Source organism: Notolepis coatsorum, assembly GCF_963971535.1.
Source record: "Notolepis coatsorum genome assembly, chromosome: 6".
NCBI classification, from domain to species: Eukaryota; Metazoa; Chordata; class Actinopteri; order Aulopiformes; family Paralepididae; genus Notolepis; species Notolepis coatsorum.
This window is the reverse complement of record NC_140170.1, coordinates 53,018,299-53,032,074: the sequence shown is the minus strand read 5'-3', so window position 1 is coordinate 53,032,074 and position 13,776 is coordinate 53,018,299. Positions and strand designations below refer to the sequence as shown.

The following is a 13,776-nucleotide window of genomic DNA, read 5'->3' as shown; positions in this document are numbered from 1 at the left end:
CCCTGGACCTTGTGTTCCTTCTGCCCTGGACCTTGTGTTCCTTCTGGCCCTGGACCTTGTGTTCCTTCTGGCCCTGGACCTTGTGTTCCTTCTGGCCCTGGACCTTGTGTTCCTTCTGCCCTGGACCTTGTGTTCCTTCTGGCCCTGGACCTTGTGTTCCTTCTGCCCTGGACCTTGTGTTCCTTCTGGCCTGGACCTTGTGTTCCTTCTGGCCTGGACCCTGTGTTCCTTCTGGCCTGGACAGTGTGTTCCTTCTGGCCTGGACCTTGTGTTCCTTCTGGCCTGGACCTTGTGTTCCTTCTGGCCCTGGACCTTGTGTTCCTTCTGGCCCTGGACCTTGTGTTCCTTCTGGCCTGGACCTTGTGTTCCTTCTGCCCTGGACCTTGTGTTCCTTCTGGCCTGGACCTTGTGTTCCTTCTGCCCTGGACCTTGTGTTCCTTCTGGCCTGGACCTTGTGTTCCTTCTGCCCTGGACCTGGACCTTGTGTTCCTTCTGCCCTGGACCTTGTGTTCCTTCTGGCCTGGACCTTGTGTTCCTTCTGGCCTGGACCTTGTGTTCCTTCTGCCCTGGACCTTGTGTTCCTTCTGGCCTGGACCTTGTGTTCCTTCTGCCCTGGACCCTGTGTTCCTTCTGGCCTGGACCTTGTGTTCCTTCTGCCCTGGACCTTGTGTTCCTTCTGCCCTGGACCTTGTGTTCCTTCTGGCCTGGACCTTGTGTTCCTTCTGCCCTGGACCTTGTGTTCCTTCTGGCCTGGACCTTGTGTTCCTTCTGGCCTGGACCTTGTGTTCCTTCTGGCCCTGGACCTTGTGTTCCTTCTGGCCCTGGACCTTGTGTTCCTTCTGCCCTGGACCTTGTGTTCCTTCTGGCCTGGACCTTGTGTTCCTTCTGCCCTGGACCTTGTGTTCCTTCTGCCCTGGACCTTGTGTTCCTTCTGGCCCTGGACCTTGTGTTCCTTCTGGCCTGGACCTTGTGTTCCTTCTGCCCTGGACCTTGTGTTCCTTCTGCCCTGGACCTTGTGTTCCTTCTGCCCTGGACCTTGTGTTCCTTCTGCCCTGGACCTTGTGTTCCTTCTGCCCTGGACCATGTGTTCCTTCTGGCCTGGACCTTGTGTTCCTTCTGGCCTGGACCTTGTGTTCCTTCTGCCCTGGACCTTGTGCTCCTTCTGGCCTGGACCTTGTGTTCCTTCTGCCCTGGACCTTGTGTTCCTTCTGCCCTGGACCTTGTGCTCCTTCTGGCCTGGACCTTGTGTTCCTTCTGGCCTGGACCTTGTGTTCCTTCTGCCCTGGACCTTGTGTTCCTTCTGGCCTGGACCTTGTGTTCCTTCTGCCCTGGACCTTGTGTTCCTTCTGCCCTGGACCTTGTGTTCCTTCTGGCCCTGGACCTTGTGTTCCTTCTGCCCTGGACCTTGTGTTCCTTCTGCCCTGGACCTTGTGTTCCTTCTGCCCTGGACCTTGTGTTCCTTCTGCCCTGGACCTTGTGTTCCTTCTGGCCCTGGACCTTGTGTTCCTTCTGCCCTGGACCTTGTGTTCCTTCTGGCCTGGACCTTGTGTTCCTTCTGGCCCTGGACCTTGTGTTCCTTCTGCCCTGGACCTTGTGTTCCTTCTGGCCTGGACCTTGTGTTCCTTCTGCCCTGGACCTTGTGTTCCTTCTGGCCCTGGACCTTGTGTTCCTTCTGCCCTGGACCTTGTGTTCCTTCTGGCCTGGACCTTGTGTTCCTTCTGGCCTGGACCTTGTGTTCCTTCTGCCCTGGACCTTGTGTTCCTTCTGCCCTGGACCCAGCGTTCCACACCGGCTGATACGCTAGAGACAGCAGATCAGTCCTTGAGCCCGACTCGGATGTAAATGTCCCCCAAACGGAGAGACACTGCTATTCTATATTCTATAATAATATTTCAAATTGCATTGGTCCGGATGGGAGAATGCAGTACTGTATCTACAAAACCTTCTGTTTAATCATCTTCCCTTTATTCATTTCCTTAGATTTTGTGTACACGGGATCTCAAGAAGGTACTGAACGAGCTCAGTGGCAGTTTTTCATGTCTGGTCATTTTTAGCATGGTGTTATTCACCGTCAAAGATGCAAAGACAAATCATAATTCATATTCTTCTTTGTTTCATCACAATTTAAGCAAGCCTAGTAATAGACACAATATTTCTGACACTGGGAGTACATTCACTATCTGGCTACAAGCTAGCTTAGCTTAGCCCAAATGAATGGAAGCGAATACGGACCAGCCACTAGCTTGCTGTCGGTCAAAAACACCTCTCCCGGAGTTCTAAGCTAGGCCAGTGGTCGGTATCCGCTTCCATTAATTTGTGCTAAGGCTAGCTTGCAGCCGGATAGCTCTTGACTGAACGCCAACCAGACTGACCTGTACATAAGTGAACACAGTCGGTCAACCAGAGTTTCGGTAGTGGTTTAGCAGAAACTCAACACAAGGCAAACTAGAGACGTCTGCAGGACGGGAGGTAAACTAGAGATGTCTGCAGGACAGGAGGTAAACTAGAGATGTCTGCAGGACAGGAGGTAAACTAGAGACGTCTGCAGGACAGGAGGTAAACTAGAGACGTCTGCAGGACAGACGGGAGGTAAACTAGAGACGTCTGCAGGACAGGAGGTAAACTAGAGACGTCTGCAGGACAGGAGGTAAACTAGAGACGTCTGCAGGACAGGAGACAAACTAGAGACGTCTGCAGGACAGGAGGTAAACTAGAGACGTCTGCAGGACAGGAGGTAAACTAGAGACGTCTGCAGGACAGGATACAAACTAGAGATGTCTGCAGGACAGGAGACAAACTAGAGACGTCTGCAGGACAGGAGGTAAACTAGAGACATCTGCAGGACAGGAGACAAACTAGAGACGTCTGCAGGACAGGAGACAAATTAGAGACGTCTGCAGGACAGGAGGTAAACTAGAGACGTCTGCAGGACAGGAGGTAAACTAGAGACGTCTGCAGGACAGGAGACAAACTAGAGACGTCTGCAGGACAGGAGACAAACTAGAGACGTCTGCAGGACAGGAGACAAACTAGAGACGTCTGCAGGACAGGAGACAAACTAGAGACGTCTGCAGGACAGACAGGAGGTAAACTAGAGATGTCTGCAGGACAGGAGGTAAACTAGAGACGTCTGCAGGACAGACAGGAGGTAAACTAGAGACGTCTGCAGGACAGACAGGAGGTAAACTAGAGACGTCTGCAGGACAGCAGGTAAACTAGAGACATCTGTAGGACAGCAGGTAAACTAGAAATAATGTTTAGAGATGATCTTCACACATCTACTGATATAAGGTATAGATTAAAAGATTAACTTTTTGGTTTTTGAAAAATATGTGTTCTGCTCTGTCTAGGGAGCACTCAGACACACCCACAAGCACTCAGACACACCCACAAGCACTCAGACACACCCACAAGCACTCAGACACACCCACAAGACACACTCACAAGCACTCAGACACACTCACAATCACTCAGACACACCCACAAGCACTCAGACACACCCACAAGCACTCAGACACACACACAAGCACTCAGAAACACCCACACACACAAGCACTCAGACACACACACAAGCACTCAGACACACCCACACACACAAGCACTCAGACACACACAAGCACTAAGACACACACACAAGCACCCAGGAAGGAAAGTGAATGGATGAGTAACGGTATCAAATATATGAAAGTACACAATATATCAAACCCTTACCACACAGGGTCATAACAATGTCTCTTTACCTCCTGAGAGCACAATATGTGTGTTGTGATTGTGGTACAAGCTGCTGACAACAGCAAGGGCACACCGGTGATGTATGTTCCTGCCACCACCTGTATGTCAACTGTTGATATTAAATATTATGTCTCTCTTTCTCCCTTCCTCCTCTCCCACCGTTTATCCTTCAACCCCTTTTCTCATCTCTCCTTCCTACGCTCTCCTTACCCACAATCTCTCTTATCTCTCCCTCTCTCTCTCTCCCCCCATCTCTTTTATATCTATCTCTCGCCATCTCTCTCTCTCTCTCTCCCCATCTCTTTTCTCCTCTCTCTCTCTCTCTCTCTCTCTCTCTCTCTCTCTCTCTCTCTCTCTCTCTCTCTCTCTCTCTCTCTCTCTCTCTCCCTCCCCCCCTCCCTCCCTCCAGGCGAGCCCACACAGTGACGGTGCTGTTCATCCTGACCTGTGCTCTGGTGTACGTCACCCTGTTGGAGGAGACACCTCAGGACACTGCCTACAACACCAAGAGGTGGGTCACATGAGGACCGGCACGGCCACCGGCTAGTTCAGTCGTGATGAAAACCATCATATTATTACTTTGGTAGAGCGCGGTAGAAAGCAATATCATCAACTTGTTAAACAGTAGTGACCCATAGCTTCTGTGTTTAAAAGTATTCGGTTATAATCGAAATTAATCGAAATTATTATTATTATTTTTTTTATGTTTTTTTGTTGTTGTGTGTATTGTTTTTATTGACCTATAGTCCATTCATGCTGAGTGAATCAGTTCCCCCAGCCACATTTGTGTATTCAACATTTTTGGGGTAATTAACTGATAGAAAATTAATCGAAAATTAATCGAATCGAATCGAATCGTGGTCAAACGAAGAGATTTCATGATGCATTGAATCGTTGCCTGAAGAATCGTAATCTAATCGTTGTGAGGTCGAATCGTTACACCCCTATCACCCACATGAAGCTATCGTCAGCATATAATCTGATTTATAACCCACATGAAGCTATCGTCGGCGTACAATCTGATTTATCAGCCACACGTAGCAGCATTTAGTTGGTGGCTAGTGTTTATTCCCACTCTCAATGTTGTCACATCTAGACCCAAGTATTGTGATTATATTGGTACAATTACAACTTCATCATAATACTTGGGACATGCAATAATATTGTGAATAGCAGTGTTCTATGATACCCGAAGTATGATTTTGATAACAATTATATGATTTGATGTGGCTATATATATAATAATCTCCCCATCAATTACACTTAAAGCTGTGAAATTCGAAGCCTTCCATACCTTCTTGTGTTTACGTTGACTACCGTCACTATTCAGTTTTTTTATTAACAGATAGACAGAACTGACATTTCCATTAAGGTGTTTTCCAAAAGAAACACAAGGTCTCACTGTCTCTCTGAGTCTGTCTTCTCTCTCAGTCTGTCTCCTCTCTCAGTCTGTCTTCTCTCTCAGTCTGTCTCCTCTCTCAGTCTGTCTTCTCTCTCAGTCTGTCTTCTCTCTCAGTCTGTCTTCTCTCTCAGTCTGTCTCCTCTCTCAGTCTGTCTTCTCTCTCAGTCTGTCTTCTCTCTCAGTCTGTCTTCTCTCTCAGTCTGTCTTCTCTCTCAGTCTGTCTCCTCTCTCAGTCTGTCTCCTCTCAGTCTGTCTTCTCTCTCTGTCTGTCTTCTCTCTCAGTCTGTCTTCTCTCTCAGTCTGTCTCCTCTCTCAGTCTGTCTCCTCTCTGAGTCTGTCTTCTCTCTCAGTCTGTCTCCTCTCTCAGTCTGTCTCCTCTCTCAGTCTGTCTTCTCTCTCAGTCTGTCTCCTCTCTGTCTTCTCTCTCAGTCTGTCTTCTCTCTCAGTCTGTCTTCTCTCTCAGTCTGTCTCCTCTCTCAGTCTGTCTCCTCTCTGAGTCTGTCTTCTCTCAGTCTGTCTCCTCTCTCAGTCTGTCTCCTCTCTGAGTCTGTCTTCTCTCTCAGTCTGTCTCCTCTCTCAGTCTGTCTTCTCTCTCAGTCTGTCTCCTCTCTGAGTCTGTCTTCTCTCTCAGTCTGTCTCCTCTCTCAGTCTGTCTCCTCTCTGAGTCTGTCTCCTCTCTGAGTCTGTCTCCTCTCTCAGTCTGTCTCCTCTCTCAGTCTGTCTTCTCTCTCAGTCTGTCTCCTCTCTGAGTCTGTCTTCTCTCTCAGTCTGTCTTCTCTCTCAGTCTGTCTCCTCTCTCAGTCTGTCTTCTCTCTGAGTCTGTCTTCTCTCTGAGTCTGTCTTCTCTCTCAGTCTGTCTTCTCTCTCAGTCTGTCTCCTATCTGAGTCTGTCTCCTCTCAGTCTGTCTTCTCTCTCAGTCTGTCTCCTCTCTGAGTCTGTCTCCTCTCTCAGTCTGTCTTCTCTCTCAGTCTGTCTCCTCTCTGAGTCTGTCTCCTCTCTCAGTCTGTCTCCTCTCAGTCTGTCTCCTCTCAGTCTGTCTTCTCTCTCAGTCTGTCTTCTCTCTCAGTCTGTCTCCTCTCAGTCTGTCTCCTCTCAGTCTGTCTCCTCTCTCAGTCTGTCTTCTCTCTCAGTCTGTCTCCTCTCTCAGTCTGTCTTCTCTCTCAGTCTCAGTCCTCTCTCAGTCTGTCTTCTCTCTCAGTCTGTCTTCTCTCTCAGTCTGTCTTCTCTCTCAGTCTGTCTCCTCTCAGTCTGTCTTCTCTCTCAGTCTGTCTCCTCTCTCAGTCTGTCTCCTCTCTCAGTCTGTCTTCTCTCTCAGTCTGTCTCCTCTCTCAGTCTGTCTCCTCTCTGAGTCTGTCTCCTCTCAGTCTGTCTTCTCTCTCAGTCTGTCTCCTCTCTCAGTCTGTCTCCTCTCTGTCTTCTCTCTCAGTCTGTCTTCTCTCTCAGTCTGTCTCCTCTCTCAGTCTGTCTTCTCTCTCAGTCTGTCTTCTCTCTCAGTCTGTCTCCTCTCTCAGTCTGTCTTCTCTCTCAGTCTGTCTCCTCTCTCAGTCTGTCTCCTCTCAGTCTGTCTTCTCTCTCAGTCTGTCTTCTCTCTCAGTCTGTCTTCTCTCTCAGTCTGTCTCCTCTCAGTCTGTCTTCTCTCTCAGTCTGTCTCCTCTCTCAGTCTGTCTCCTCTCTCAGTCTGTCTCCTCTCTCAGTCTGTCTTCTCTCTCAGTCTGTCTCCTCTCTCAGTCTGTCTTCTCTCTCAGTCTGTCTCCTCTCTCTGAGTCTGTCTTCTCTCTCAGTCTGTCTTCTCTCTCAGTCTGTCTCCTCTCTCAGTCTGTCTTCTCTCTCAGTCTGTCTTCTCTCTCAGTCTGTCTCCTCTCAGTCTGTCTCCTCTCTCAGTCTGTCCTCTCTCAGTCTGTCTTCTCTCTCAGTCTGTCTTCTCTCTCAGTCTGTCTTCTCTCTCAGTCTGTCTCCTCTCTGAGTCTGTCTCCTCTCTCAGTCTGTCTTCTCTCAGTCTGTCTTCTCTCTCAGTCTGTCTCCTCTCTCAGTCTGTCTTCTCTCTCAGTCTGTCTTCTCTCTCAGTCTGTCTCCTCTCTCAGTCTGTCTTCTCTCTCAGTCTGTCTTCTCTCTCAGTCTGTCTTCTCTCTCAGTCTGTCTCCTCTCTCAGTCTGTCTTCTCTCTCAGTCTGTCTTCTCTCTCAGTCTGTCTTCTCTCTCAGTCTGTCTTCTCTCTCAGTCTGTCTTCTCTCTGAGTCTGTCTTCTCTCTGAGTCTGTCTCCTCTCTCAGTCTGTCTTCTCTCAGTCTGTCTTCTCTCTCAGTCTGTCTTCTCTCTGTCTGTCTTCTCTCTCAGTCTGTCTTCTCTCTCAGTCTGTCTCCTCTCTCAGTCTGTCTTCTCTCTCAGTCTGTCTCCTCTCTCAGTCTGTCTCCTCTCTCAGTCTGTCTTCTCTCTCAGTCTGTCTTCTCTCTCAGTCTGTCTCCTCTCTGAGTCTGTCTCCTCTCTCAGTCTGTCTTCTCTCTCAGTCTGTCTCCTCTCTCAGTCTGTCTCCTCTCTCAGTCTGTCTCCTCTCTCAGTCTGTCTTCTCTCTCAGTCTGTCTCCTCTCTCAGTCTGTCTCCTCTCTCAGTCTGTCTCCTCTCTCAGTCTGTCTTCTCTCTCTGTCTGTCTTCTCTCTCAGTCTGTCTTCTCTCTCAGTCTGTCTTCTCTCTCAGTCTGTCTCCTCTCTCAGTCTGTCTTCTCTCTCAGTCTGTCTTCTCTCTCAGTCTATCTCCTCTCTGAGTCTGTCTTCTCTCTCAGTCTGTCTCCTCTCTCAGTCTGTCTTCTCTCTCAGTCTGTCTCCTCTCAGTCTGTCTTCTCTCTCAGTCTGTCTCCTCTCTCAGTCTGTCTCCTCTCTCAGTCTGTCTTCTCTCTCAGTCTGTCTCCTCTCAGTCTGTCTTCTCTCTCAGTCTGTCTCCTCTCTCAGTCTGTCTCCTCTCTCAGTCTGTCTCCTCTCTGAGTCTGTCTTCTCTCTCAGTCTGTCTTCTCTCTCAGTCTGTCTCCTCTCTCAGTCTGTCTCCTCTCTCAGTCTGTCTCCTCTCTCAGTCTGTCTTCTCTCTCAGTCTGTCTTCTCTCTCAGTCTGTCTCCTCTCTGAGTCTGTCTTCTCTCTCAGTCTGTCTCCTCTCTGTCTTCTCTCTCAGTCTGTCTCCTCTCTGAGTCTGTCTTCTCTCTGTCTTCTCTCTCAGTCTGTCTCCTCTCTGAGTCTGTCTTCTCTCTCTGTCTGTCTCCTCTCTGGAGTCTGTCCAGGTCTCAGTGACCGGGTCGTTCTGTCCCTGTTGACCTGTTCTATCTGTCTGCACACACAGTTATCTTCATGAGAGCGTCCCCTTGATAAGAATGCGCGAGAGAGGATTGGGAAAGAAAGAGTAGAACATGATTTTAAAAAGAGAGAAAGAGAGAGAGTGTTTGGTAGTCAATGTTACCAACGGCAACAGAGGATGTTTGGTCGTTAGACGCTTTGCTCTCTGGCTGTTCCAAGTTCTATGAAACCTGTTCTCTAGGTTTATAATGAGACTGTAATCTAGTCCCTCTAGTCTGTCTGTCTCTCTGTCTGTCTGTCTGTCTGTCTGTCTGTCTGTCTGTCTGTCTGTCTGTCTGTCTGTCTGTCTGTCTGTCTGTCTGTCTGTCTGTCTGTCTGTCTGTCTGTCTGTCTGTCTGTCTGTCTGTCTGTCTGTCTGTCTGTCTGTCTGTCTGTCTGTCTGTCTGTGGGGTTGAGATAGAGACTCACAGCTCTGCAGAGCTTTTGTTTATGTTCGGGAGTAGGACTGGAATAACTGATGGCTGAGCTGTGTGTGTGTGTGTGTGTATGTGTGTGTGTGTGTGTGTGTGTGTGTGTGTGCAGTATTTGAGGTCATTGAGGTGTGAGGTCATTAACAGGATTAGCTGGTTTGGTCAGCAACTCGTCAGGATAAGAAGCTACTGGAGAGTATTTCTGGCAACACACATATATATATATACATGCACACACACACACACACACACGCACATGCATATATATATATATACATAAACAAGACAAACGTCTTTCTCTGGTCTGAATCCCCTTAACAATTGTGTGTATTGAGCCGTACTGTATTGTACCCATTCTGCAATCTGTTAAATAAAGTGTTCATTCATTCATTCATTCATTCATTCATTCATTCATTCATTCACATGCGCACACACACATACACACACACACACACATATATATATATATGCACACACACACACACACACACACACACATATATATATATATATTAGGGATGTCCGATATTATATAGTTTTTTTTACATTTATTTAACCTTTATTTACCCAGACAAGCAAGTAAGAACAAATTATTATTTTATTTATTGTCAAAGTATGCATAATGTGTTAATTTCACGACAAGAGATATGTAATGTTAATTACCTGAAATTATTCAGTTTTTGGGGGGGGGGGGGGGGGGGAAACCCTGCATATATCGGTATCGGTTGATATCGGTATCGGAAATTAAGAGTTGGACTATATCGGAAATCGGTAAAAAAGCCAATATCGAACATCCCTAATATATTAGGGCTGTCCCCGACTAAGGATTTGGATGGTCGACTATGATTGGCCAAAATTTGCCGTTAGTCGACTATTGGTTGACAAAAAAAAATAATAATAATAATAATATTTTTAAATTTTATTATTATTATAATTTTTTATCATTCCATTTGGGCTGTGGGGTGTGCTTAATGTCTGAAGGAGTCGACTGAAGGCTTCTTGTCCTCTGCAAAAGCATGCAATTGGTCCACTGATGGATACATCTTGATATTTGTCTAGTCTAGTGTGTTCATTAGATGGGTGAAATCCTCTTTCAGTGCCTCTGTGCCTGTTTTCGTAGGCAGTTTGCCTCTGGTATGCGTGCCATTAGCGTTAGCCACGCTTCTATGCCTCTTTTCTTTTGGAAAGAATGATAAAAAAAAATATTATAATTTTTTTTTGTTTTTTTTTTTGTTTTTTTTTAAAATATATTCGACTAAGATGTTGGCCAGTCGACTACGGCTCCTTTCGACCGATTAGTCGACTAATCGACTTATAGGGGTCAGCCCTAATATATATATATACACACACACATATATATATATATATATATATTATGCGCACACACACACACACACATTTATATTTTCATTTGAAATCTTTATTTCAAACATGTAAATAAAACAAAAACAAATCATTAATCTCTAGCAATAAAAAAGAAATAAAGTTCGAAAAGGAGTAGGAAGAATTATACACTTATTTAATCCTACCCCTTTTCCACTACTCAAAATTAATGTAATTCCTTACTGATTTAAATCCTTACAAAACAAATATATACTGTATATATACAAATATATATAAAAAATATATGTAAAATATGAAGAAAATGTAATAAAAATATATACACCTGTGAATGTCAAATCCCTTCCTCATCCTTGTACCTCGTGAAAATAATTTCTTTATAACTCTGTTTGAATTGTCTCATGTTTGGACATTGCTTTAGCACAATATTCAGACTGTTCCACAGTTTCACTCCACATATTGAAATGCAATAAAAACCCCTCTCTTTTTTTAATGTTTCCTGGAAGTACATGACCTTTTGCTTTATACATTATTTGTGCTGTTTTGAATTCCACAAGATCAGTTAACCTTAATGTTTTTTACTTTAAAAATAGTATGTTTGTGTGATCACGATATCCTGCATTGTGAACTATCCTTATGGCTCTTTTTTGGAGTATAAAAAGTGGTTGTAGTGTAGAATTATAAGTGTTTCCCCAGACTTCAGCGCAGTCATTTAAATATGATAAAACTAGTGAACAGTAGAGAGTATATACTGTATATATGCACACACACATATATAGGGAGGTGTAGTGGTTATGTCATTGTTGTTTCCGGCCGGTCCACCTCAATTGAAATTGCAATGTATTTCCAATGGACACATTTCTAAATCGTCTCGTTTAAAACAAATAAAGCATGAACATTGGCACGGTGTACCTTTCTGTGTGTATTCATCCACAATCTATAGCTCAACATGAAACGATTCACAATTAATCGTAAAAGTAGCAAAATAACAATGTTTACGTTTTCGTTCACTGAGGAACTACACTTTGGCGCTACTAAGACTGTAGTATGTTTAGCTAGGTAACGTTAGCTATGGGTAAAGTTAATGTTAGCTTAATGCAAAGTGTTAGCAATGCTGTGTAAAAAAATACGCTATTTACATTTACATTAACTATTTACATTAACCCCAGGCTGCAAAAGAAATCTGATTGATTGATTGAAAACTTTATTAACAGAATGCAGAATGGGTACAATACAGTACAGCTCAATACACACAATTGTTAAGGGGATGCAGACCAGAGAAAGACTTTCGTCTTGTTTACATCAGGGTCCCCCATTTTCAATTGATCAGATAATGTTAACTAACGTTAGGTATTTTAGATTATACTGATAACTAGTTAGCTCTGTATCAGCGCAACTGTCAATGGCCGTGACGTGTTAGGCGACAGCACTGAATGACAGGCGTTCTACTGGTAAGTGTAGTTATTTTTATTTTTTTAAACTTTGACCAGTCACCTGGTTCTTTTAGCGTTTATCGCTTTTTCTTCGCATTCATACTTGGTCAAGTTCGACCGACAGAGCAGGCTGAAAGGGTTCAGGTGGGGGGGAAAGACACTCTGGAAAAGGCACGGCTGCCGTCCGGGATTCGAACGCGCTCAGCCCCAGATCCGCGCGGTACGTGGTGAGCTACTGGAGCTCCCCCAAGTGTAGTTATTTTTTAAGGACAAATTAAACAACCTTATAACAAATTTTATGCTTAAACAATAATGATAGTGATAGAAGGGAACTCATTTTGTGTAAAAATGGAAAGCTTGCCAATGTTCATGAGGCAGAATTATTACAATAGCCGATACATATATGCACACATACATAATATATTAAAGCATTACATCACAACCCACGACTGCACATGGTGTAATGGCTTTTATACAACTGGCGCATTCATCCAACTTTATTGCTATACAATAAACACACATTAATTGAAGATTTATTGAAAAAACCATCCGCCAGAAAAAGTAGTCCCCCCCCCCCAAAAAAAAGGAGAGAAGTTGCCTCCATGTGGAAGCAGCTCGGAAGTGCATCCAACTGTTCTCAGTAAGACATCCAACTGTCTCTCAACTAAGACATCCATCAAACTAAGACATCCAACTGTCTTTCAACTAGGCATCCAACAAACTAAGACATCCAACTGTCTTTCAACTAGACATCCAACAAACCAAGACATCCAACTGTCTTTCAACTAGACATCCAACAAACTAACACATCCAACTTTTCTTTTCTTTTTGAACCTACTTTCTATTCTTAGATGCTTCTATAGAAAGTAGGTAAAACAACTAACCTACTTTCTATAGAAGCAGCTGGGAGGTGCGCTGTTTTAACACTTTCAGAGCCCAAGCTTAATCTTGATTTACCGCTTGAATGCCCACCATCCACTTTAATGTTAGCGTTAATAACGCCTAATCTATGTTTTAAATTATGGCTATGTGTCTAATCTGCCCGTCGCTTATCAATGACTAGTTTTCCAGTCAACATTGTCAAAGCGGATTGTTTTTTTATCGGTTCATTTTCGTTTTTTAGCATTTTGAAAAGCCCTCATTTTCAAGGAAAATATAAATATTCCATGATAATCTCCCTTTACTGGAATATTCTAGAATACATGTCATTTTTCGGCCTATTTATGAATAGTTTTCAAATAAACGCTAGATTATCGATAGTATATGTGTACGTATGCACGCTATATAGGCGATCTGAAAAATCGATTCTCTGATTTCCTCAAAGCGATCGCCCACACACACACACACACATAGGGCGAACGCTGAGATCTCAGCGAATACAACTCTGATTATCCCAATACTTGTAAAATAGATTCCTTACCTCAGATCAGATGTTTTCCAAAAAGATCATTCCAATTCCTGATCGCCATTCCAAAAATCAATCGCTTTTATTGATCCAACGCTACATACTGTATTATGTATTCCACGCTGTTCTGAGGCTCCACAATGAATCCGATCGGCTCGGGTTACATGCCTGAGAAGTAAAATGTGGATTCCGGATTTTTCTTTTCTCATCCATTTTCATTGAGTCCATTCCAAAAGGGTGCATTACCATCTGGGAGACGATAGGGGGCGTTTTTTTCACATCTGAGCTTCTACAGGGGCTGCATACCAACGGGAGACTCGGTTGATGAAATATGAATTCAGATCGCTAATAAAAAAATAAAGCGCTAATTGTCGTCGTGGGCATTCAGGCATTGGGCTGATAAAACGTCTTATCACGTTTTGGGCATTGAAAGTGTTAAGTGAGCGTGGATTATTGAATTGATTGATTGATTGATTGATTGCTATTTTTATTACTGTCCGCCTTGTTTCCAACTGGTTAAGTTTAGGCACTCTTTCGAAGTTGCTCTCTTTTGAAGTTGGTTAAGGTTAGAGTTTGGAATCAGGGCTGGTGGTCTATCGCCCTGCTCTAAAGACAAACTCTAACCTTAACCAACTTCGAAAGAGTGCCTAAACTTAACCAGTTGGAAACAAGGCGGACAGTAATAAAATTAGCAATCAATCAATCAATTCAATAGTCC

At 44.7% G+C, this 13,776-nt stretch overlaps 1 protein-coding gene across 3 annotated transcripts in view; it reads left to right on the top strand.

Annotated features, from left to right (window-relative positions):
- LOC311229918 (phosphatidylserine synthase 2) overlaps positions 1-13,776 on the top strand; it is a 100,156-nt gene that overhangs the window by 33,598 nt on the left and 52,782 nt on the right. For all 3 annotated transcript variants that reach the window (XM_084315990.1, XM_084315992.1, XM_084315991.1), the window contains exon 3: positions 4,142-4,243. In XM_084315990.1, coding sequence (XP_084172116.1) covers positions 4,142-4,243 — 102 coding nt within the window. The remainder of the gene's footprint in view (positions 1-4,141; positions 4,244-13,776) is intronic.